Below are 26,325 nucleotides of genomic sequence, written 5' to 3' on the forward strand. Positions count from 1 at the left end.
CAAATTTGCAGTTTTGATTCTGTTTGAACTCAGCAGCGGAAATTTATGAGACAATTTATTTTTGTCTCATGAATATCAGAAAACAGAACACAGCAGAGAAGAGAAAAGCTAACACCAGCATGTATCCTGGTTCGGTTGCCTTGTGCTATGCAACCTACATCCAGTCTCTTCCACAACTATGGAAGAATTTCACTATAGTTAACAGTATTACATACACCAATAACACAGGATTGACCCAATCCTTTCACACTCAAGTTCTAACCTAACTTGACATTAGCTATGCTAATACCTAACTATACCTCTTAGTGCTAACCCAACTAAGAAAGGGATACCTTACAGGTACAAGATACAAGACATTTAACCATCCTAAAGAAATCTGAAAATAACTCTAGGCTTTTCTCTCAAGTGTTTCACTCAACCTTTTTCCACTCATGGCTTTTTCTTGAGCTTTCTCACAATGCCTTTTCTCACAAGAAATTACAGAAAGATAAACTTAGAAAAGTACATTACAATCAGTAAAACATGAAGGAGATTGACTTCATCAACAGCCTCTGTGCTATGCGAAAAACCATATTAGCAAGCCTCTGATTCAGTTCTTCATACTGGCGGAATGTACCTTTGATTAGGTTACACTGTCCAGTTAGTTGAACTTCTTCAAAAAGCTCTTCTCAGAACAAAACCTCAATTCACTGGTTTTCTCTCCTTAGTTTCTGAATGAACAGCAAGCCTCTTTTATCTCCTTGCATGTTGATGGGTTCATCTTCCTAGGTCAACTCCTTGAGCACTGAGCTTTACCAACCCACAAGCTCACTTTTTCTTCTCAAACATCAAAGTAGGACCTTTGCTTCTGACTTTTCCAACTTGACCGAAAGCCATGAAGGAGTAACCGAAATTGTCTTCCAATGGTCAACCAAATCTGAACCATAGAGATGCAACTTGGTCCCCAAGAATCTCTTGTGACCGTGAATTTGTAGCAGTGAAGAACAGAGATCAACTTTTCTTTTGAATGCCATTTTCGGATAGAGCAGAGAGTTGGGAAGAAGGGATGAGGATCTGATGCATGCAGGATGAGATGGATTACCTTTCTTAAGCTTGATTTGGTTTGGAATTTATGTTTTAGCTTCTGTGCTTCAAGCTTCAACTCTCTCTTTCTTGCTTCTTTGGTTTCTAGCTTAGTGAAGAAGCTCTCTCTCTTTCTTACTTTTTCTGAAGTTGATTTGACTTGGTCAGAAAGTAGAGGAACGTTGCACTTCAAGAGGGAGAAGACTTCAATCTTACAAAAGAAGCTTTGTGAGATGGATACGGGTTTGGATTGAATTTCCATTAAGCAACCCGGTTGGCCCATCAGATCCTTTGGCTTTGTTTCTTTTGGGCTGAGTTTGTTTATTTACCCATCAGCCTTGCTAAATTATTATTATACCATTTGGGCTGCTTAAAATGAATTTGGCCTGCAACATGAAATAAATAATTAGCAACATATACTTATTAACATTTAACATTAATTATTTATTTTGCCCAAAAATAATGTTTGTCATCATTAATTAATTTAGTTAATTTCTTAACTCAACAATCTCCCCCTTGATGACAAACATGATTTAAGCAATAATCAAAAGGAATTGAGTTTGAGTAAGGTTTGGAAACTCCCTTTGATATTTGTCATTTGCTTTTATGTTGCTCCCCCTTTTCTTTTCAATATTAGCTCCCCCTGGATTTATGCTTTCCTCTTTGTCCCTATTTCACATTGTACTTAAAGAAAGCACAATAAAGAGCTATGCACACTATATCTTGTATAAGGAATATCAAATGAGCAACATCACATAATCAGCCCAATCATCAGCATCAGTATTCAGCATGTAGAATCAAAATTTAGTGCAGCAATTAGACAAAAAATTTCAAAAGAAATACTGATAGCTGCATCAATGCCAAAAAATTGCTTATCCTACTATTACTCCCCCTTTTGTCATCAAGGGTGGACGACTAGCAAGATCAACAAAAACAGTAAAACAAATCCTGCAAGAAAGGTTAGATCACAGTTTAAAGTCCCAACTAAACCATCAACAGTGCAGCAGTATTTAGAGTTATTACAGTCATCCAAAATAAAACAGTTCAATGGTAGTAAAATAAATAGAATTCATGAGACAGAAAGAGCAGCAGCAACAGTTTTCATGAGACAAAATCTAGGCATCAGAACCACTCCCCTCTGAAGCAGCTTCCTCTTCAACGTCAGTGGCAACATCTTCATCATTTTGAAGGTTATCAATGAAGGTCATGAGCACAACCACACTATCCCTCGATTTCTTCAGAAAGTTCTCATGCTTGCTAGCTAGTTTCCTTTGTTCCTTGCTCATGGCAATCAAGTGATTTGATTGGGAGACAAACTCTTGAGCAACATCCTTAACCACATTTAGCAGAGTAGATTTCTTTCCAGTGGAGATGGATGTTCCCTCAGTGGAAGGAGCAGGAGAATCCTCGGGGACAAAATCATCATCTTCATCATCTAGGACAACTCTTTCAGATCTAGTGGGTCCTTTGTGCTGTTTCACTGAACCACCTCCCTTTAGATATGAATGTCTATTTTCATATTTCTCATTGGTCAAGTCAACACCAAAATACTCAAAAATACAAGTTAGAAACATGCCATAAGGAAGAGCTTTGTCCTTTTCAATTCTAACAGAATCAAACATGTATCTAACCATCAAATATGCAAATGAAATTTCAGTTTTAGTGAGAATGGCATATAAAACAAGAGTGTCAGTGTATGAAACCCTTTGATATGAACCACTTTGGGGAAGTATAATGTGGTTTACCATTCGATGCAACTGAACACGTTCATATCCTAGGACTTTGTGTGTGGGTGTAATGCCATCTATTAAGGAGACATGTTCACAAATACTAGCCAGGGCATCATTGTAAGAAACTCCAACTCCTTCATCCCACTTAACTGACGTGTAGGCACAAGGCCCAACATCAGTATACTTCAAAGCATCACTGATCTCATTGTTTAAAACTATATCTCGGCCCTTGACATACGAATGAGCAGTGCCTTCATGATAAGTCATGTTTGCATAAAACTCTTTGACCAACAAGGGATAGACAGGTTTTTTGATGTCAAAAAGGTGATTCCAGTCCAGAAAAATTAAGTTGTCAACAAAAGGAAAACCTTTTCTTTTCAAAGATGGCAAATCAGCGAGAAATGAAGGACACATGGTACGATACTGGATAACCCCTTCATAAAAATCATTGTTCATGGCTGATTTGAATCTATAAGGGTTATAGTTCGAATGAGAGGTCAAAAAATGAGCTTTGTGATCAAACGGCCCAATGTCAGGTTCACTAACTGATTTGAGAGGAACTCAAGTTTTACCTCTCTGTGATCGCACAGGAACTGACCTTGCCCTGAGTTGTGGTGGCTCGGGAACAGGTTCCTCCATCACCGGACGCTTCCCTTTGGATGAGGATGGCTTTGCAGAACCAGGTTTTGAGGAGCCAGGCTTGGAAGATGTGGCTTTTGGCGGTGGCGTCGGCTTGGCTGAGACAGGGATCCTTGGCGTGGTCTTGGTTCGGGCCATGGGACTAGAGCGAGGAGGAGAGGGTGAAGGCGTGAAGGTTCGGTCTTGGGAGCGAGTTGCAGGTTTGGTGGGTAGCTTGTAAATCTTTTCACGAGGAGCCCTTTTTGCAATGGTTTTCTTCCTCATTTGGTTAGATTCAATCTTTTGAGGGAAGATAAGCAGTAAAGTGAGTGGGAAGAAGCCGAAGAGTGTGTGGAAAAGTTATGGAGGGAAGAGAAGGAGTGTTGGTAACCATACCCAAAAAGTGGATTTCTAAAACCATGCAACTACATCACCATTTGAAAAGACTTGAAAAGACATGACATCATTCAAGAAAGATTTTATTTGATTTAATAAAAAGAAACAGGGAATTAAATTTTAAATTTTGAAAGACAACAAAATTAGACTGAAACCCTTTTTGAAAAAAAAATTGAATTAGCTTGAAAACCTTTTCGGGCCACAAAACACACAAAAAAACTTTTAAGGAAGACTTAAGCACACAAGCCATCAAAAATCAAGCAAGCAAGAATGTAACATTCATATTGGGCCCAGATGTGGTTTGGATTTCTGTGTAACATATAGGACTACTCAAATCTGATTTGAGGTTGATCCACTTGAAGTAAGCCTAGAACACACTAACTTGAAGGAAGCGTTCATCACCTGCCCAGAATTGTCTCATACCTGTTCATGAGACAAAAAGCTCCAGCAAGTACATCAACATTTTTCAAATAAAGAATCATAACTCAGAATTTCTAGACAAATCCTAAGCATACAGAATCTATCCTCAGCTAATGGTTTTGTAAAAATATCTGCCAATTGCTCCTCTGATTTAACAAATTGAATGCAAATATCCCCCTTTTGGACATGTTCTCTTATTGAGTGAAATTTCACCTCAATATGTTTAGTCCTAGAGTGCAAGACTGGATTTTTAGAAATATTAATGGCACTCATATTATCACACATCAAGGGAATATTTTTAGCCTTTAATTTGTAATCAGCAAGCTGTGTTTTTAACCATAAAAGCTGAGAACAGCAAGAAGAAGCAGCTATATACTCAGCCTCTGCAGTGGATAAGGCCACTGTTGGTTGCTTCTTACTTGACCAAACATTTAAGGACTTTCCAAGGAAGCAACATAAACCAGAAGTGCTCCTTCTATCAACTCTATCACCAGCAAAATCTGCATCACAATAACCAACTGCAGAAAAATCATCAATCTTAGGATACCAAAGACCAAAATTGGATGTGCCATGAACATATCTAATGATCCTTTTAACTGCCGAAAGATGTGACTCTTTTGGTTTGGATTGGAACCTAGAACACAATCCAACACTTTGCACTATATCGGGTCTAGAGGAAGTTAAGTACATAAGAGAACCAACCATTCCTCTATACCTAGTCTCATCAACATCTTTCTCAGTTTCTCCCTTATCTAATTTTGAATTAGGGTGCATGGGAGTTCCCATGGTTTTGGCATTTTCAAGGCCAAATTTCTTAACTAATTCCTTGGCATACTTTTCTTGATGAATAAAAATACAATTTTCAGTTTGTTTAATTTGCAGCCCAAGGAAAAAATTAAGTTCACCCATCATACTCATGTCAAATTCACTTGTCATGAGTTTTCCAAATACAGAACAAAGGGATTCATTGGCTGATCCAAAAATAATGTCATCAACATATATTTGGACTAGGATAAAAGAATCATTAGAATTCTTGATAAATAGAGTTGTGTCGGTGGTGCCTCTTTGAAAACTATTTTTCAAAAGAAAAGAGTTAAGTCTTTCATACCAAGCTCTAGGAGCCTGTCTTAAACCATAGAGAGCTTTAGACAGTTTAAAAACATGATTAGAATGCTCTTTGTTTTCAAAACCAGGAGACTACTCCACATAAACTTCTCTATCTATCACACCATTCAAAAATGCACATTTCACATCCATTTGATATAATTTAAATCCACAAAATGCAGCATAAGCTAAGAGAAGTCTTATGGCTTCCATTCGGGCAACAGGGGCAAATGATTCATCAAAGTTTATTCCTTCTTCTTGGTCATATCCTTGTGCCACTAGCCTTGCCTTGTTCCTTGCAATGCTACCATCTTCTCCCAACTTGTTCCGGAATATCCACTTGGTGCCGGTCACTTTCTTTCCACTAGACCTTGGAACCAAAGTCCATACTTTGTTCTTATCAAACTCAAGAAGCTCATCCTTCATAGCTTTAACCCAAAAAGGGTCACTAAGTGCTTCCTTGACGTTTTGAGGTTCTATTTGTGATAGAAGGGCTATGTTGGATCCTTCATTTTCTTTTCTAGTGGAAGACCTTATTTGCACTCCATGAGACACGTCCCCAATGACAAATTCTTCAGGATAATTCTTCAAGAATCTCCACTCACGAGGTCTGGTGGTCTTGGAGGCAGATTCAATCACCAAGGAATTCTGGGCGCTGCTGGCTGCATGATTTCTTTCAGATTCATGAGACAAAATGGAATTGTCTCTTGAATTTTCAGCATTTGCAGTTTCTGGTTCAACTTGTACAGAATTTTCTTTTCCATAATTTTGAGCAGTTTCATCCTCCTTTTGAGCTTGATTTCCTGCATCACAATCTTCCAAAATGCTTTGCACCAAGTTAGTATCACAAAATGTAACATGTATGGACTCTTCAATAATTCTAGCATCTTGATGATAAACCCTATATGCTTTACTAGTTGTGGAATATCCTATAAACAAACACTCATAAGCCTTTGGTTCAAATTTTCCCAAATTTTCTTTGTTATTTAAAACAAAACATTTGCATCCAAAGATGTGCAAGTAATCTAAGTTTGGTGGGTAGCCTTTCCAAAGTTCATAAGGGATTTTCTTCAAAAATTTCCTTATGATTGTTCTATTTAAAATGTGGCAAGCTGTGTTAACCGCTTCAGCCCAAAAGAATTTTGGAACATTACTCTCACAAAGCATAGCTCTTGTCATCTCTTGTATGCTTCTATTTCTTCTTTCCACAACACCATTTTGTTGTGGTGTTCTTGGACAAGAGAAGTTGTGAGATATTCCAAATTCCTCACAAAAGGTTTCAAACAAATTATTTTCAAATTCAGTTCCATTATCACTTCTTATAGAGGAGATTTTCAAATCCTTTTCATTTTGAATTTTCTTGCAAAAAGGTTCAAAGGCCGAAAAGGCTTCATTTTTGTGTGCAAGAAATAAAACCCAACCAAACCTAGTATAGTCATCCACAATTACTAAACCATAATGTTTACCACTTAGGCTTTGAGTTCTTGTTGGACCAAATAAATCAATGTGTAGCAACTCAAGTGGTCTTTTAGTAGAAATGTCTTCCTTAGGTTTAAAAGAACTTTTTGTTTGTTTTCCCATTTGGCAAGCATCACAAGTGATGTCTTTGTCAAACTTTATCAAAGGAAGACCTCTTACTAATTCTTTCTTTACAAGTTTGTTTATTTGAAACATACTTGCATGGCCCAATCTCTTGTGCCACAACCACTTTTCAGATTCTTTAGAGTAAAGACAAGCTACATTTTGATCCTTTAGTTCATCAAGAGTAAGTCCATACATATTATTGAAACGCTTGGCAACAAACATCACTTCATTTGTCTTTTCATTAACAACACAGCATTCAAGCCTTTTGAAAACAACTAAATATCCTAAATCACACAGCTGACTTATACTCAAAAGATTATGCTTTAAACCACAAACCAAAAGCACATCATCAATGAAAGTAGATTGCTCATTACCTACTTTTCCAACAGCAATGATTTTACCTTTACCATCATCTCCAAAGGTCACAAAACCTCCATCATACTTATTTAGTTTAATGAAGTAGGTTGACCTTCCAGTCATGTGCCTTGAACATCCACTATCCATGTACCACATGTCCTTTTTGTTCTTGGATGCTAGGCAAATCTGCATGATGAGTTTCAGGTAGCCTTAGGTATCCAAATTAATTTGGATCCTTTGAAGTTAATCCATCTTGGCTGCCCAAGTGCATTGAAATCACAAACAACATTGTAAACTTTGTTTCCTACAACTCTCTTTTCAATGAAGCACTGTGCATATGAGTGACCAAATTTCTTGCAATTAAGACAATGATTTTCTGGTGTGTGTTGCTGAAATTGAGATGAGTTATATTGCTTGAAATGATTAAATTTTTGAAATTTTCTGGTTTTTGGAGGAGATACATTTCTTTTGACAAACTGATTTTTATTAAAGTTATTTCTCCTTGCAAAAGCATCTTCACCAGAATTTTTTTGAATATTTTTACCTTTCGAAAATGAGCTTTTGTTGTAAAAAAATGGTTTCTTGAAAGCAGCTTCATTTTTCGAAATGTAGCCCAAACCTGGCCGGTTTGAACTCGGACCAGTTCTTGGTGAAGGCTCAGCTTCATTTGTGTATTCTTCATCAGCTTTTTCTTCACAAGTTGAAACATATCCGATACCTGATTTGTTTGGTATGGATTTGGTATTTGATGAAGAGGCCACAAATTTCATAGAGGAAGTGTTGGAAACTGCATCTTCCTTGGCTATGTAGCCTAAACCAGATTTTTCAAACAATGGTCTTTGACTTGCAAGTAATTTGTCCAAGTTACTAGAACCTTGAGCAAATTTTGCCAAGTCACCATTCAGCCTTTTAATCATATCATTTAATCTTTCATTTTCAGCAATTAACTCATGAGAAGGATCCATAATGTGCTTTCCTTTTAATTTTTTAAGTTTAGATTTTAGAAATCTGTTTTCTTCAATGATGTCCAAAGCACATTCAGTTTCCTTTATTTTTTCTTTTAAAAAACCATTTTCAGCTCTTAACACATCTCTTTCAGATTTACATTCATTGTATTTGTCAAGCAGTTTTGACGTATTTAAAGTGAGATCATCAATAATAGCATGCAAGTCCTCAATAGTCAAATCATAGTAGTTTACCTCATCAAGATTGTTGTTTCCAGCCATGAAGCAGTCTTTGTCATCTCCTTCAGATTCTTCTTCTTCATTTGAATCATTTTCAAGATCTTCCCAAGCTGCCATGAGTACTCTTTTCTTTTCCTTCTTTCCTTTGTCCTCTTTTTTTAGCTTTGGGCAGTTTGACTTGAAGTGTCCAGCCTCCTTGCAATGATGACACGTCACCTTGCTCAAGTCTATCTTTTGCTCCTTTGAACTTGAATCCTTGTATTTGCCTTTGCTTTTCATCATCCTTCTAAATCTCCTAGCAAAAAACAAAAGCTCGTCGTCTGAAATACCATCACTAGACTCACTCTCTTTTGGTTCTATTTGTGACTTGAGGGCTATTCCCTTTTTCTTTGAGTCTGTGTTTGTGTGTGTGGCTTCATAGGCAAGGAGTTTTCCTCTCAACTTATCATAGGTTATGGGACTTATGTTGTTACTCTCGGTTAGGACAGTGGCAGTGTTTTCCCACTCTTTTGTGAGGCTTCTAAGGAGTTTTCTCACCAAGGTTTGTTCTGCATAGTTTGTACCCATAGCATCAAGGTTGTTGATTATGATTGAGAATCTCTCAAACGCTTCATCAATGCTTTCTCCATCCTTCATGCTAAACATCTCGTACTCTTTTCGCAGCATATCAATCCTCGTTTCTTTGACTTGTTTAGTGCCTTCATGTGTAACCTGGAGTTTTTTCCAGATTTCTTTGGCTGTCTTGCATCTAGACACCTTCCGGTACTCTTCAAAGCTGATAGCACAGTGAAGAAGGTTGATTGCTTTAGCATTCAGCTCTATCTTCTTCTTGTCATCTTCATTCCATTCAGCTTCTTCTTTCAGAGTCACCACTCCATCAACACTTGTTTTTGTTGGGATCTTGGGACCACTCACAACGATCTTCCATAAGTTGTAGTCAATAGATTGGATGAAGATCCTTATCCTTTCTTTCCAGTAGGAATAGTTCTTTCCGTTGAAGAAAGGTGGTCGGTTGTTTGACTAGCCTTCAGTGAGGGTGTAGGCAATTGTGGTTGTGCCCAAATTGTTCGCCATTGGATCTTTGCTCCAAGCGGTTAAGCTTGATACTTGAGACCTTTGCTCTTGATACCAATTGAAGGTTGTGGTAGGCTTAGAGAAGGGGGGTTGAATCTATGCCTTCCTTTTTGGTTGTTGTTATCACCCTTTTAAAACAAATTTGTAGTTTTGATTCTGTTTGAACTCAGCAGCGAAAATTTATGAGACAATTTATTTTTGTCTTATGAATATCAGAAAACAGAACACAGCAGAGAAGAGAAAAGCTAACACCAGCATGTATCCTGGTTCGGTTGCCTTGTGCTATGCAACATATATCCAGTCTCCTCCACAACTATGGAAGAATTTCACTATAGTTAACAGTATTACATACACCAATAACACAGGATTGACCCAATCCTTTCACACTCAAGTTCTAACCTAACTTGACATTGGCTATGCTAATACCTAACTATACATGTTAGTGCTAACCCAACTAAGAAAGGGATACCTTACAGGTACAAGATACAAGACACTTAACCATCCTAAAGAAATCTGAAAATAACTCTAGGCTTTTCTCTCAAGTGTTTCACTCAACCTTTTTCCACTCATGGCTTTTTCTTGAGCTTTCTCACAATGCCTTTCCTCACAAGAAATTACAGAAAGATAAACTTAGAAAAGTACATTACAATCAGTAAAACATGAAGAAGATTGACTTCATCAACAGCCTCTGTGCTATGCGAAAAACCATATTAGCAAGCCTCTGATTCAGTTCTTCATACTGGCAGAATGTACCTTTGATTAGGTTACACTGTCCAGTTAGTTGAACTTCTTCAAAGAGCTCTTCTCAGAACAAAACCTCAATTCACTAGTTTTCTCTCCTTAGTTTCTAAATGAACAGCAAGCCTCTTTTATCTCCTTGCATGTTGATGGGTTCATCTTCCTAGGTCAACTCCTTGAGCACTGAGCTTTACCAACCCACAAGCTCACTTTTTCTTCTCAAACATCAAAGTAGGACCTTTGCTTCTGACTTTTCCAACTTTACCGAAAGCCATGAAGGAGTAACCGAAATTGTCTTCCAATGGTCAACCAAATCTGAACCATAGAGATGCAACTTGGTCCCCAAGAATCTCCTGTGACCGTGGATTTGTAGCAGTGAAGAACAGAGATTAACTTTTCTTTTGAATGCCATTTTCGGATAGAGCAGAGAGTTGGAAAGAAGGGATGAGGATCTGATGCATGCAGGATGAGATGGATTACCTTTCTTAAGCTTGATTTGGTTTGGAATTTCTGTTTTAGTTTCTGTGCTTCAAGCTTCAACTCTCTCTTTCTTGCTTCTTTGGTTTCTAGCTTAGTGAAGAAGCTTTCTCTCTTTCTTACTTTTTTTGAAGTTGATTTGACTTGGTCAGAAAGTAGAGGAACGTTGCACTTCAAGAGGGAGAAGACTTCAATCTTACAAAAGAAGCTTTGTGAGATGGATACGGGTTTGGATTGAATTTCCATTAAGTAACCCAGTTGGCCCATCAGATCCTTTGGCTTTGTTTCTTTTGGGCTGAGTTTGTTTATTTACCCATCAGCCTTGCTAAATTATTATTATACCATTTGGGCTGCTTAAAATGAATTTGGCCTGCAACATGAAATAAATAATTAGCAACATATACTTATTAACATTTACGAAAAATAATTATTTATTTTGCCCAAAAATAATGTTTGTCATCATTAATTAATTTAGTTAATTTCTTAACTCAACACAATGACTTTTACGAATTACGATCTCAAAAATTGATAGAAAAATTGGTCAAGATGGTTGATTAGTGTAACACCCTTACTTTTAGCACGTTATGATTGTACCAAAAGTAACGCGTTACAAACCTAATTTTCTTTATTATAAATTTACTATTGAGCTTGTACGTCGATATCGCGTTTCAGTTTTTGAAAAAATTCTAGAAAAAAAATCTTATTTTTACTAACTAAAAATCACATATCAAGAGATCTTCAAACACTAATATTCACATAATTACTAATAATAATAAGCGTTATACAAATAAATCCAATATAAAATTCGAATACAATTCCTATCCCTCTGTATAAAATAAAATCTAAAATAACAAAGGCGAGGGAATTCTATGAAAGCAACTCAACTCCTAACTTAACTCAAATAAAGCTAATAATCGTCCATAGCTTCAAACTGAGTCTTCGAACTTGTGTCACTGAAAGGATGGAAGATTTTGGGATGAGAACGAACCACACAGTCTCAGTAGGGAATAGAAATGCCATAAAAATAACGAAATAAAGTGCAAATAATTAACTTTACTCAATAAAACATATTTTTATCAAACCCTTTGAAAATACTCTTAGTTCCACTATATCTAACTAATTATCTCTTTTTAAAATCTATAAACTCAAAACGAATTCTAAATATAAAACTAGTCACATTACCCGTCTCTCAGTCACATAGTTAATCTTCAGTCAAATGTCAATCCGTAATCACTTGAATACATTCACAAACAAATAGTACAAGCAAGAGACTCAATTTAATGTACAAGCAAGTCACAACCAGACAAGCAGTACAATCACAAAGAAATAAAACAAACAAGCACAATCAAATGCAAATATGCAAAAGACATTATGCATGTCTATCCCTAACGCAGGCCATGAGCTCATGTGTCGGTTGCCTACCCGCTCCTGACATTACCCGGGCACAAGTCCTAGATATGGCTTTCCAGATGCATACAGTATGCTTATAAGTCATACGGCTAGGCCGCATACATTGTGACTTTAAGTCGTAAGGCCAGGCCGCATACAGTGTGACTTTCCAAATCAATAAGCGTACATCTAGAAAACAGTTCTCAGTATGTGGGTGTCCCCACTTTATATTTGGCACTAAGACCCAAACAATGTCACATATGCTCTCCTGTGGCAGACAATCTCTTTAAGTTAATATATTCTTTAAATCCTGGTTCTCTGCTCTCCTGTGGCAGAGATTCTTTTTCTTACAAAAACCGAACTCAAAACAACACTTAAAACAAAATATCTCCTTATAAAATTGGATTTAAAACATTAGGTTTTTAATAATAAATCGAGTTTAAAAATAGAATACACCTTTTCTCAACTAAATAATCTCAAATAATTTAATTTTTCAAAACCAAATCTTTTAAAATAACTTTTCAAATAAAACCTCAGGTTTTATAAAATTTCGACAGCATTTCTTCTAAAATCCAGACTTTACCACCCTTCAAGGATCCCAACTTTACCACCTTTCAAATTCTTTTCAAAGCATTTTCAAGTAACAAATCATTTTCAATATTCACACCGTTCAAAATATCAAATAGAATCAAATCATTCTCTTTAAAACTAAGCCTCTTTCTATTTTAATTAAACTAACTCGTTTCAAATCTTTTGCTTTTGAAATTTAAGGAAATTCATTTCTTCATTCAAACTTTACAAATCTCTCTGACCATACTCGTTTAATATTTAATACTAACCAAAATCACCTTCTCGCGTATTTTACCAGCCTTTCATCAGCATCTATTCACCATCATACTAATACCAAAATCAGTTACCATCCACTTCCATAACCATAAATTCCAGCATCCAATATAGTCTCAAATTCAACCCCAATTCATAAACTCAATTCACATTTTAATTTAACAAGCAACACCAAATTGACCAACACTCACAAGTCACAATTACAACCAATTCTCATCAATGAGACACACAAAACACGTATAAATTATTTGCAATTACTCAATAAGCTTTTTGGCATTCTTAAATTAAAAACTTATAATTTAAAAAACGAAATTCCTTACTTCCGTATGAAATCAAAATCAACGAAAGTTTCGAAAAAATTTTTTGACCGAGCTGCTGAAGAGAAAAGCGTCAGAAATTATCTGTGCCTCCTTAAACTCCAGTTAGCCGAGCCCAAGGGACAGGAGAGCTATGTCACCGTCGACTTCCACCAACCAAAAATAACGCTAATACGTAAAGAAGGAGAATACGAATACTTTTACTGGATTAAATTTTTTATTAGAGTTATGAAACTCAAGAAATCGAAGTCGAAAGATTTATGTTTATATGAAGTTCACGCCCTCACTCTCTTGGTTTTCTTTCTTTTCTTTCTCCAAATGCATGTTCGGTGATGCATGAGGAACAAAACAAAAATGATTAGTGATGAATTGTGATTTGTGGTGTTCAGGGGTTATAGGTGTCAAGGTTAGTAAAATAAAGAAAACACATGTCATGGTGATACATGTAGAAAGAAAACATGTGTAAAAATTTTATATATATATATATATATGGAAATATTTTAAGTGCATCGGAAAGCACCGGTACACCAATTATTTTAACCGTTAATTTTAATTAATATATATTATATATATTTTTTATAATTTAGATCAACAGTTAAAACAACTGGTACATTAATATTTTCGATGCACTTAAAATGTTTCATATATATATATATATATATATAAGCATGCAAGTCACGGTATTCCATTCTTTTCTTTGTTTCCTTAAGGCTTGGGCCAAAAGGTTAAAATAAATAATAATAATAATAATAATAATAATAATAATAAAATAAAATTAAGTAATTGTATATTAATGATAATATAATAATAATAATAATGATAATAATAATAATAATAATAATAATAATAATAATAACCAATTTAATTTTTTTGTTTATCAAAATATTTTTAATAAATAATTTAAATTGAATAAAATAAGTCATAATTAAATTAAATTTTATTAATTATAAAATTTTTATTTAGTTATTTTTGTTAAAAAATAGTTTTTTTAAAAACAAATCTCCATATAATATAATAACTCATAAATAGTTAATTATTTAGTTTTCGAAAATTCGAAATCTTACAATTAAATAAGTATATTGCTCCTTCTAGGTCGAACACTAGAAGAAGATGTTAGTTATTTCATGAAACTAATAATACTTCTAGCCATTGCCAATAATCCTTATTCCAAACTTAGAACTTTCAATTCGTGAACCACAAAAAAAGGATGGAATTAGAGTGTTTATTATAATGATTAGAATTAGAGACCCAAATTATATTTTTTGTGAATAGTTGTGTTTTTTTCATTAGAAAACTAACCAACTGTCAATATAGTTAACCAATAATTTTTTTAATAATTACAATACCACTCAAACTGATTTGCATATTAAAAAATTGGACCACAAAATTCCGATTAAAAAAAAAGAAGTTCTAGGGAGAAGAGAGGACGGAAGACTCGAAAAGAACTCCAAAAAGCACCTCCATGTGATCGTGGGAGACTTTGTAGGAGAGAAACTTCGAAGTTATCTCACAAAAAACATGTAAAAGAAGTCTACCAAGTTAGTGAAAAAAGTCAGAAAAGTAATATTTTCAGAGAAAAAATTTCAGAGCCAATACTTTCATTAAAATCTAGTCAATATTTAATCATTAACATAAGAGTGTATATTTCTATACTATTAAATATAATTTCACACATTTAAAAATATTAATTATGACTAATTAATAACTACAAATCACAAAATATACTAATTCTAGCATTACTTATTCCCAAAAAATCTCTGTTTGATTAGTATTAAAAGTCATGCTGAGTTTCAGGTTGCATGGCGTTTGCAAGGAGAATTCACTGGCTCCATTGATTGGAGGCTTGGATTACCTCTTTACCGTACAACTGTAAAAGTGAGGATAACTCTGTCCTCTATTACCATGATTTGGAATTTTTTTAAATAATTTTTTGTAATATCTTAATTGATATGTAATTTTTGTCTGATAATATTAATGTTCATGTTGATTCCTATAATTTTTTTTAAAGAGATATTCGTAAGATAGAAACTTTATTTTAAATGAGCAATATAAATGATGTTTTGAATAAGAAAATTTCTCACATGTTTCAATTTAAATAATCTCATAAAAAAACCTACATAATACATTATTTGATCATTAACACAGTTTTAAAATTCAATTTTCACTTTATAAAAGTTTATCTTAACTGATTCAAACTCATGAGTTGATGTAAATATAATTTATATAGATTATAAGTTTCACATAAGTGGATTTCCTTATTTGATACCAAAAATATGTGAAAACACAAAGAAACCCTCATGAACTACAACATCATTGTGCTTGGTAATCAGCATTTCTACTAAGCTCAGAGAAAGGTGATGTAAATTATTATTCTAAGCATCAGCAACCAATTGTTCTAAGGTATCATCTTCTGCAGATCTCTTGATTCTAATGACAGCTTTCTCAACCTACAAACAACAATTACAAATTGCTTCATAGTCTCACCTTTGATAATGTCATAACAAGGACAAATTAGTTTCTAAAAGATTCATGAGACATCAACTTAGTCTTTAAAAGATCAAATCAGAATTTATATTTGTATCGAACCGTTTTCTTTTATGCTAAACAGATATTTTAAAAGTTAAATATGTGTCGTTATTTTTGTCTATAAAAAATACACGTGACATCAATAAACCTTAAACCCTAAACCGAATTTTTAGAAATTTCTTTTATTTCATGCATATCATTTAAAAGCGTATTTGATGTCAAAAAATCTTAAAATACTAATATGATATATATTAACTTTCTGGCACTAAATTTCTCTAAAATATTTAAGGTTGTATAGTCTAATGTTTTGAATTTGATTACCTCATTATCCCAATTTGTTCTTGCAGTCAGAATTATAAGAGTTACTGTTTGTATGAAAACTCCAAGGATCATTCCCCACCAGATACCCTGTAAGAAATTCCAAATGCTTAGAATTACACTGATTTTAATACAAGCTTAGGAGCAGTAACTAATTAGTGAGGGAAATGGTAATGGTTCAAACTTACAGCTACTCCTAAATATGTTTTGAAGCCAAGGACACATCCAACAGTAAGACCAATAACATAGTAACAAAACAAGTTAACATAAGCAACTATAGCTTGCCATCCACTTCCAATTGCAACTCCTGAAAATTTTCAAACAAAAAGTAAACTAATAAAGATGGAACATTTATTCTTTCCAGGTCTAAATGAACCATTAGTATCTAAACCATATTATAAAAGGTTTGATCAATTCAATCCAACTTGATTGATGTTTCATTGGATGTATTTATTTATTTAAGATAGGAAACAAAGATAACACATAAATTTTGTCTTGGTTTCAACTTTATAAAGACAAAAAAGAGACAAATTTTGCCTTAACAGTTAAGACAAAGATCTTTTATCTAATTTTGTATCTTTCATTCTCCAAATAGTTTGTATAGTATTTCTGTCTTGAGACATTTATCAAACTTAGCTATAAAAAATTTGAAAGTGTTTATTTATTATGTTTTATTGTTGGTACAATTTTATATCTCCCAATATCTCTTTCTTCCTATTTACTCAAACCTAAGACCTTGGATCAGAAATAAATGATAAACCATAGAATGGTGTTTATATATAGTATATAGTTTTATTACCTGAGAGTATAGGTTGAATGCCATTAAGGAAAACAGACATGGCTAGCAATGGAGTTAAGTTAGAAACATCCTCAATAACTTCAGAGTCAGTAGTGAAAAGCTTGCTCAAACCAACCCTGAAGATCAAGACAATGACGCAAAATACTATACTGATCGCGACGCTCGTTCCATTTACTACAAACACCGAAAATTTTGCTACTCTTGGATGTGCTGCTCCTAATTCATTGCTAACCCTCACACTGAATTCATTGAAATTGTGATCAAAATCTTTGTCTGAAAGTTGAGTGGATGAAAAAAATTAACATAAAATAAAATTTGTGTGTTTTGTTTTGTAAGTTACCTTGCAGCTGCACTAAGTCCTAACATAAATTGCATGTCCCAGTTCAAGTAGTTCATACTGAAAAGTACATAAAAATGGAGATTATTGTTAGAAAGAAATTTGAACAATGGGTAGAAAGATCATTCCAAAATTAACTATGAACATACCAAATTGAAATCGTGTCCAGTGAAATAGTTGGATTTGAGAGCAGTCCTGATATAAGCACTAGTCCTTGATTGTACCATATCTCCAAACTACATTTAGGTTCCATACGACATTATAAAAAATATGTACATAAGTGGTTTTATTCTATAGATTTAACGTATTTTGAAAAATTTAAACAGATCATCAGATATGAAAATTTCACATGATTTTATCACGTCTGATCTTTACCATTTTTTTTTGTGACGTGTCATGTTTGGGTCCCGCCTCTTAAATTAACAGTTAGATATTATGCGTAATTAAATCGTTACATACCATAACATGATAGCAGAAGCAAGTGTGAGCTTGAAATAAGGCCAAATTCCTTTGAAGGCTTTTAAAGTAAAGCCATTCCAAGTTTGGTTGCACCTTGGGCTAAGAACAATGTACAAACCATTCAACAAAGCAAGAATGCACCAAGAAAAGCTGAGTGTGAGTGCTGCACCAAGAAGTCCATAATCGAAAACATAGACAACTAGCCAACTCAGAAGAACATGCAGAACGAACACACCAACTGACATGTATGCCAAAGGATTCACTATGTTCTGTGCTTGGAGGAACCTCTGCATTGGACAGGTTACCGCAAATGCATAGAGCTGAACGATTAGTCCTCGGGCGAAAATCTGCGCCTGCGCAGCTATGCTGTCTGATTGACCTATGGCTTTTAGAAAAGGTCCCGAGAACCAATAAAGAAAAGTGAGTAGCACTGCTGCACCTATGTGTAAGATGATTGCTCTTTGCAATATGATTCCCATTGCCGCGTGTTTCGCAGCTCCATAAGCCTGGCCACACACTGTTTGCACTGCACTCGCCATCCCCAACTGTTTGATGGAAATTTAGGATTCAAAACTGAGCATACTATACCAAAGATAAGTATGAGTTTTCTGAGCAAATAAGAATACATACCATAATTCCATAAGCAAGACCTTGAATTCCAACACTAGCTATGGAAGCTCCCGCGAGCTCTAGAGACCCCAAATGGCCAGTGAACATCAATGTTACAAAGCTTAGCATGTAATTGAAAATGGATACAATAATGGAAGAACCAGAGAGGAGCCAGAGGAGCCTTGACTCCCAAGCAACTAGCTTCAGCCACCACCGTGCCTCGATTGGCTTGTGTTCTAAGAAATCCTCAATGGCATCAGCTGACAAAGATGAAACCTTTGTGTTTGAGTCTAGCAATGGTTGGTACTCCACAGACCCCATGGTTCTGTGTATCTCACTAATCATTCAAACTAGTTCACTACATGAAAAGTTATTGCTAGTAAACTTGTATAAATAAGATGTGGAAAGTTGGGTTTGTTCCTCCTGTGTATGCTTAGGCAAGCAGATACATATTATGTTTAATTAGCATCATGGAATTAGTTAAAGTAATAATTATCGATTTCAAGTCTTGAGAATTGAAAAAATTCTTACAAAGAGACTTTATTCCTTTTATGGGACCCAAGTTAGATCAGGTTGAATTGGTCAAATTCTTAGTAATAAGACTTAGATGGTTGTAGTTAGATTGAAATCCTAAAAAAACTATTATGTTTTGTTTTCTTTCTATCTTCTTCAGGTGTGTAGTTGTCTCTTTCCTTCAATGGGCCACCTAACAAGTTAACATCAAACATTCTTCAGAAAATCAGTTCATGACTGTCCTAGTGAGGAGTGAATTTAGTTGTTGAACAAATGTGTGAGCAATGACCGGTAGGTAGTAGCTTCAGGTCTTCATTTGACACTTAAGTGAACCTAGGAGAAATAATGTTTTTATTTTGATTAATGTAACTAATGCGAAAGTGTCTATTTACATGAATGTAGACTCATGAGTCATGACCATTGTGTGAATCAAGCTTGATACTGACATTTAATTTCAAAAGTATGGAATTTTCCATGAAAAATAAGGTTACAAAAAAACAATGAATTTACATTACAACCAACCGAAGGGGGATTTATTTACAAGTCTAAGATGAACTACAGAAGCATACCCTTAACTAACCAAGTTGGAAGCCTCTAAACCTAACATGATATTTAATTTCCCAATATCTTGTTCAATCTACAAAACTTTTTTCAGGTGTGCAGTCAATTACATTTCAAAACAACGACTGCAAGAGCCTCCTACTTATTCAATTAATTTCGAAGTCTTGGATGGGTAATCAAACTTGCTACATACCATCACTGTGGTCTTAACATGGTAGATAGAAATTCCTTGTCATCTTTATCCAGCCCAGACGACCACTTCCTCAAAGTTTGCGCATGGTCGGAAATGGATTTAGAATATGCTGGAAGATTGATCTCAGTGCAAACAAGAGCTTCAGGATCAAGAGGAAGAAGGCCGAAAAGAGATGTCACGGCAGAAATCTGAAGAGAATTGCGAGCTTTCACAGAAGAGGTGTGATCCAGAAAAGCGAACAACTTATATCTCAAGTTCTCAACTCCCCGATCTTCATATCCAGCAGCATCAACTCCAATCCTGAAATTTTTTAAATTAACCCCAAAATTAGAAAATCAAAGAAAATGTCAAAGCATCAACCTCCATTAAAATGTTCTGCGGGTTGTCCACAGATATAGGATCACACGAGAAACAGCCGTAAAATCATACATGAAACATTGATTATCTCTTCACATGCGGGATTTTAGTTGTTATAAATCTGACTTAAGTCAACTAATAGACTTGGCCTAAGCCCCTCAAAGAATAGTGGGCCATGGTTGGTTGCATCACAATCAATATCAATGCAACAATAATTTACCTGCCAAGTTGACCAAGAAGAACAATGATCGCACTACCAAAGCTTTCCTCTATGCCTGAATCAAGCATATCCAGCAACTGAGGAACGAGTTTGATGTCACTCCAATGCCAGCCCTGTATTAAGACAGAGAACCATTCGATTAGTTTCATATTCATGCATCACTGAAGTTAAGCAATAGGTTGAATTCACAAATATGATATTCACTTGGAAATAAGAGAGTAATACCATTTTCTTTGCAACCAGCTCCACCAATGACAAGACATCACCAAGGCAACACAAGTCTACATTGCCAAGGACACCTGGTTGAGCAGCAGAAGAAACCGTGCACCTTTTCCAACTACAAGGTCCATCACAACTCTTGTAGGCTTTCTGAACTGCTTCCGGATTAGAGCATTGTCTGCCATTAAAATTCTCTGGCATGAATCCAGAATCCGACAAAGCAACCTGTTCTATCCATTGAAGCCTATAGTATTTTATCTCTTCTAAGAGCAAGCATGAAACTGAATCAATGGATTCAGCACCTTCCAAGAATGGGCATTTAATACTTGTGCAAAATTCAGTATGAAGCTGATCGATTGAAGGAAGATAAGAAGTAGAAACTTTTTTGCTCTCATCCTCAAGAAAAATAACTAAAGATTTCAAAACAGTCACCATTGAACCAAAATTGTCCACATCAAAAAACTTCTCTCCACCCAAATAAGCAAAAATATGAAGGATAGTCAGCAGCATTAAAGAATCCCATTTGCATAATCTAAGAATCCTGTATGAGGCTTCACAGATGAATCCAACATGATCAGTTGCAGCACATATAGAAGATAATATAATACTCCCTGCTAGCAATTGTTCACTTGTAGCAACCTCCGAAGAAAAGTTACTAATGCCATCTAGAGAATCATTGGAAGCATGATCTGCAGATGCCTCAGCAGGCACTGTATTCTCTACTAGAACTTTTCCTTCTATAAGAAAGTCTTCAATAAGTCCAAGCAGCTCAAGAAAAGAACAAGTTTCTATAAGGAGGATTCTTGTCTCAGCATCCAACATAGCTGCCCAGAAAGGAAAACATTTTAGTTTGATTCAATACTCAACAGCACAAAAGGAACATGAAACTCGAGTTTATAGAAAGTGCATATAACATGATATGAAAATATCTAAATAGAAACATTCAATTACATAACAGAAATTTTATGAGAACAAATGAATATACCTGTACGAATATGTTGGGCATAAGAATTCATGGAGCAAAATATATTGCCATCGCAAAGATTTCCAAATGTACTTGTAGAAGCCATGACAAAGTTGAACAGCATCAGCGTTAACAACACAGAAACCTTCTCCCTGAAAAAGATTAGAGGAAACAGGAGAAAATCAATACTATCAGTCCACCATCAATTGTCTTAAGCCCTATTGATTAATTTTGTCATGAATTGATTTGCTTGATAAACCAATAAATTTGAGTATCAAAACAGAATCTAAAAAAGGAGTGCATTGTTCAAAATCATGAGATACTTACTTCTTTGAGAGTGTTTCCTCCTTTTTAAGTGCAGTCAGAATGCTACCAACAGCCCAGACTGTTTGTGTATCCAAACTGCACCGAGCCATACAGGCTTTGATAGCAAAATACATCCTAGATAAGACAGTATGGTCCTCAATATTGGAAAAGACAGCACAAATTTTAGGAGGTTGTTTGTGTAAAGGTCCAATTTCATCCTCCGCCAGAAATGAGGCCCTGGAAATTTCTGATGTGTGCATATGTGGCAATTTTACAACCTCGGTTTTACTTGCTTGTGTAGGCTTAATCCGTGAATCAGATGAACTATCTAAATTTCCATTATTGGAACTGATTTCAAAATTAGTTCCATCAAGACCAGGTGAAGGAAACAGGTCTGCTTTTCGACTTGACATGCCTTCTTGGAGTGCTTCCTCTAGAAAGGGCTTCTTCAAACTATTATCCTCAAATGTTTTGTGAAATTCAATTTCTGGAAGTGATGGTGACAAGGGAGAATCCACTGCTCTTCTGTAACGTTGCTCATAAGCAGCATTATCTAGTTCTAAGAACTTCATATAAGTTTCATCAGTCATTTTATCCAAACTAATCAAAGAATCAAAGCTGTTTGCAGCACCACATGTCCTCACTTCACCAGGAGTGATTTCTAAATTTTGTGCAGCATCACATATCCTCTCTTCACCGGCAGGAGTGATTTCTAAATTTTGTGAGCCAGGGCAAGAAATGTGTTCGCTGACATTTGCATCCCCATAGATATTGGCTTTGGCCTCTTCTATGCCCTTCTTCGCAACCCTTCCTGTGCTAGGTACTGTGACAACTTTTTCACTGTGAGATTTCTTTTTCTTCTTGTTGGCTCTATCATTATTTTTCTGTATACTGCTTAGATTTGGGAGCACGTCTCTCCCTCCTTCCAAGCATTTGTCTTCTTCTCTATACAACAAACCATGCAAATTAGAGAGATTCTGAGAAGACAAATTTGCAACACTATCAATATTAGCATGTGTTCTTTTCCGCTTCCTATGGTTCTCAGTAACATATCTTTCAGATGAGTTGCACATGATTTGTCTTGCATTGAGGATCTCCTGATCCAACCTTGCCGATGCACTAACTGGGAAAGCAGTTGTTTCCTGTGAGCCCATCAACTGTCCATCAGAAAAAGATTCTGAATTGGAATTTACTGCAGAACGCTGTAACTTTGTTCTGTTGGGTCCTCTGCTAAGAGGCTTCAATTTAGAATCAATACCTGGGATGGATTCTGAGTAATTTCCACTAGATGGCGCAAGAGGTTGAGTGGGATGCATGTCTTTCCTCAAAGGATCACATGTGTCCATTGTTGTGCAACAAGTCTGCAGAAGCTCATTTTCAAGTTCACTATGCTTCGGAGATAGATTGATATCGCATACTTGCCTCGTGATATCTGAGTTCTGCATATATAGCATATTCCCAGACTGCAAAATAAACATCCAAGAAGTTAAGAAACATAGTTTTTTTTTTAATTAAAAAAAATAAAGAAGCAGAAGAAGAAACCATTGGAAAATCCCTTATTTATTGCTTTCAGAAAATCTCCTAATTCCCAACGGCTAAAAACCTGGTAGTGCACAGCTAATATGATTGTAAACATAAGATTTCCAACATCACTACAAGGAAGAACCAATAATTAAGTTCAAGAGTCCATGATTTTATAACCAAAAAAACATTATACAGATAAGAGATATCTACGTCCACGGTATCTTCATATGAGAATAAGCCAGAACTAGATTGTGACAGTGAAGAGAGGTGCAAAATAGAAAGTAAGGTGAAACCAACCTTTGTTTGTTCATGTCTTCCAGGAAACGATGAGAAGGATGCATCCAACATATCAAGCCGACGCAGGAGTTGAACAAAATCTGTCTTTATTCGCCCTAATTCTTGGTGTAAAGAGTTGCAACGACTTGCTTCCAACTTAAATTTTTGCCTGGCATATTTTGCTCGTAGCTTTTCAAGCTTTAGTTGGCTTTTCAAAAGCTTTACATCACTAGTATCTTCAGCTTTCGCAGTAGGTACTCCGGCCGTTTCAACAGGTTTTGATACAGATAAGAGCTCAGATATCTTCTTCTTCAACTCCTCAATTGTCCGCTTATCCCTTTCAACCTGATGAGACATCTCATCCGCACGCTGTTTCTCTTCGATGAATTTCCTCCAGTTACTTTCTGCAAGTGCTTTCTGCTCCTTTGCTTTAACCATCTCAGAATCTGCTCGCTTCTTTTCCTCAGTCACTTTCCCCCTTTCAGTTTCAAGCATTTCTTTAGCTTTCGTCGTCCCCAACTCGGCATCTCTTTTTCCTGCTAATATCTTCCGCTTCTCAGCCTCAAACCTTTTCGTTGCCTCTTTGGAGGCAGATACTTGAGAAGCTAGCTTTGTTTTTGCCTCATTAGCTTCTTTCTCCAATCGAACAAGCCGAGTCCTATATTCCTCAACCTTCTCTGCTTCAACTTTGGCAATTTGCATCTCTTTTTCTGCAGTCTTGCTCTTCTCTGCTTCTACTGCCTTCAAAGCTTCAGCTGCTTTCTTTCTCTCCTTCTCCGAGTTTTTCTTTTCCTTATCCGCCTTTTTCTTCTCTGCCTCCAGGAGCTCCTTCAACCTACTGATTTCCTTTTCCTTATCAGCTATACAACCTTGAAAACCCTCTATGCTCTCATTTCCATTCTTAGCATCACCACCAGGTTTCTGCCGAATCGCATCAATTTCAGACCTCAAGCTACATACTTCATTCTCTAAAGATACTCTAGCATTACATTCTTTAAGCTTCTCCTCAGCTTCTGCTTTGGCTCGCGCCCGTTCTTCTTCACATTCTGCAGAAAATACAACATTGCAATGTTCACTAATTACAACTTAATCCAATCTGTTTCAGTGAATCCACTCGCAGAAATTCCACTACATATGCATAAAATTCTTATTCAGATTCACTACTCACATCCCAAAGAAAAAGGCACAAAAATGAAAAATTGAAAATAAATAAATAAATAACCTTGGCTGAGCTTCACATTTTGAGCCTGAACTTCATTGATTTTTGTTTCTAGAAGCTTCACAGCTTGGCGAAGAGCGTTTCGTGATTCTTGAAGCTTCGAACACTTCTTCTTCCACTGCCACAGAGAAGGAAAATAACTAAATAAATAAAGAACTCGGCTTTGAATGAAATAAAGCGAAAAAGAGAAAAAGAGAGGGTTTTACCGCTTCACAGTGGGAGCAAGCAGTGGCGGAAACAGGTTCGAATGGGTGATCTGCAGAGAGAGCCATTGGCGGCAAAGAGAGAATGGAGAAATGTGAGATTCTTCAATCACTGGCATCGGAACCAAACAGTAATTAGAGATACACAGTGGCGGTGCAATCAAGTAATCATTTTGACGCCATTAAAACCCTAAACCCCCATAGCAGAGATTCTACACCACCGTTCTCTTCGTTCTTCTATTTCAGTCAATAAATTTAAACTTTTTTTTTTCTAATTCCGGGGCTTTTTTTTTTGGTAATTACAAAACACGAAAAAAGTAAAACAATTCTTTTTTTATTACCAAGTTTCAAGATCATTTATAACTAAGTTTATAAAAGTTAGATTAGATATCAATAAGAATCAATAAAATTAATTTGGGTTGATATAGAGACTAATTTGCTTTAAGTAACGGTAAGAATTTGAATTTTATTTTATCTATGTAGTAAACGACAGATTTTTAGATAGAATTTCAATTCGCGTTGAATTAATGGTTAATTTACTAAGTTGAGACGTGTTAAAAAAAATTAATAACAATAAAAAAAATAGAGCTTAATTTTAATATACTGATAAGTATAAAATATTTTATATATCAAAATTAAATTTTAAAAAAATAATTGATATACAAATAAAGTTTTTATTAGAATAATTTTTTGATATCTTAAGAGTTTATTATTTATTAATAGTTAATTTAGACAAAAAATTAATATTAATTAATTTTTTTTATAATTTACATAAATAAATTGTTTGTCCTTTAAATTTACGCAATTGCATTCTTTCAAACATGAAGATACAAATATATTATTTCATATATCTATAAAAATTGCTACTGGTAGTAATGGTTTATGGAAACACATAATCTGCTGTAACTAGCCGCGGATTATATGTAAATAGGAAAACAGAAACTATTAGAGGCCATCGCGGTTTCTGTTTATTGATGTTTGGACATAAACCGCTACTGGCAACGGTTTATTGTGTGGGAAAGCTGGTTATAGCATGTTTTCGTTGCAGTTTATGGCCAAACATCAATAAAAACCGCGACGGCCTCTAGCGATTTCTGTGTTCCCCTATTTGCATGTAATCCGCGATTGGCTATAGCGGATTATGTGTTTCTATAAACCACTACTGTAAGTAACAGTTTTTATAGATATATGAAATAATATATTTGTATTTTCATGTTTAAAAGAATACAATTACGTAAATTTAAAGGACAAATAAATTATTTATGTAAATTACCTTTTTTTTGTTTCGGTCTAATATTTGAACTAAAATTAACTAACTTCCTTCTTTTTCTACAATTTTACTAAAAGCGTTAGTCCATATATTTCTCTCGACAAATAGATCTTTCTATAATTATTATTTATATTTTTAACAGTGAGAATAAAAATGATT

General features: G+C 35.2%; 2 protein-coding genes across 2 annotated transcripts; both read right to left on the reverse strand.

Annotated features, from left to right (window-relative positions):
• Nucleotides 1–15,496: 15,496 nt before the first annotated feature.
• Nucleotides 15,497–18,794, reverse strand: LOC112702082 (protein DETOXIFICATION 41). The gene is made up of 8 exons (XM_025752976.3): nt 18,363–18,794; nt 17,733–18,277; nt 17,423–17,509; nt 17,277–17,333; nt 16,937–17,175; nt 16,326–16,444; nt 16,141–16,227; nt 15,497–15,740 (listed from the first exon to the last, which is right to left on the reverse strand). The coding sequence occupies exons 1-8, from the start codon at nt 18,684–18,686 to the stop codon at nt 15,666–15,668; spliced, it is 1,533 nt and encodes a 510-aa protein (XP_025608761.1). The 5' UTR covers nt 18,687–18,794; the 3' UTR covers nt 15,497–15,665.
• Nucleotides 18,795–19,274: 480 nt separating this feature from the next.
• LOC112702081 (uncharacterized) lies at nt 19,275–25,220 on the reverse strand. The gene is made up of 8 exons (XM_029287848.2): nt 24,900–25,220; nt 24,697–24,811; nt 23,496–24,520; nt 21,696–23,137; nt 21,390–21,520; nt 20,411–21,228; nt 20,186–20,298; nt 19,275–19,908 (listed from the first exon to the last, which is right to left on the reverse strand). Exons 1-8 carry the CDS (start codon nt 24,963–24,965, stop codon nt 19,611–19,613), a joined length of 4,008 nt encoding a protein of 1,335 aa, XP_029143681.1. The 5' UTR covers nt 24,966–25,220; the 3' UTR covers nt 19,275–19,610.
• Nucleotides 25,221–26,325: the final 1,105 nt, after the last annotated feature.

This window comes from Arachis hypogaea, chromosome 7, assembly GCF_003086295.3.
Source record: "Arachis hypogaea cultivar Tifrunner chromosome 7, arahy.Tifrunner.gnm2.J5K5, whole genome shotgun sequence".
NCBI classification, from domain to species: domain Eukaryota; kingdom Viridiplantae; phylum Streptophyta; class Magnoliopsida; order Fabales; family Fabaceae; genus Arachis; species Arachis hypogaea.

What these genes read in the sequence shown, in the direction of transcription:
- LOC112702081 (XM_029287848.2), bottom strand. Translation starts at nt 24,965, where the DNA reads ATGGCTCTCTCTGCAGATCACCCATTCGAACCTGTTTCCGCCACTGCT. An exon ending in GAAGACATGAACAAACAAAG is followed by an intron (nt 23,138 to 23,495) that starts GTTGGTTTCACC and finishes TTTATTTTGCAG; the next exon opens with TCTGGGAATATGCTATATAT. An exon ending in TGCCCAACATATTCGTACAG is followed by an intron (nt 21,229 to 21,389) that starts GTATATTCATTT and finishes CTTTCTGGGCAG; the next exon opens with CTATGTTGGATGCTGAGACA.
- LOC112702082 (XM_025752976.3), bottom strand. Translation starts at nt 18,686, where the DNA reads ATGATTAGTGAGATACACAGAACCATGGGGTCTGTGGAGTACCAACCA. An exon ending in GTCTTGCTTATGGAATTATG is followed by an intron (nt 18,278 to 18,362) that starts GTATGTATTCTT and finishes TCCATCAAACAG; the next exon opens with TTGGGGATGGCGAGTGCAGT. An exon ending in GAACAAATTGGGATAATGAG is followed by an intron (nt 15,741 to 16,140) that starts GTAATCAAATTC and finishes TGTTGTTTGTAG; the next exon opens with GTTGAGAAAGCTGTCATTAG.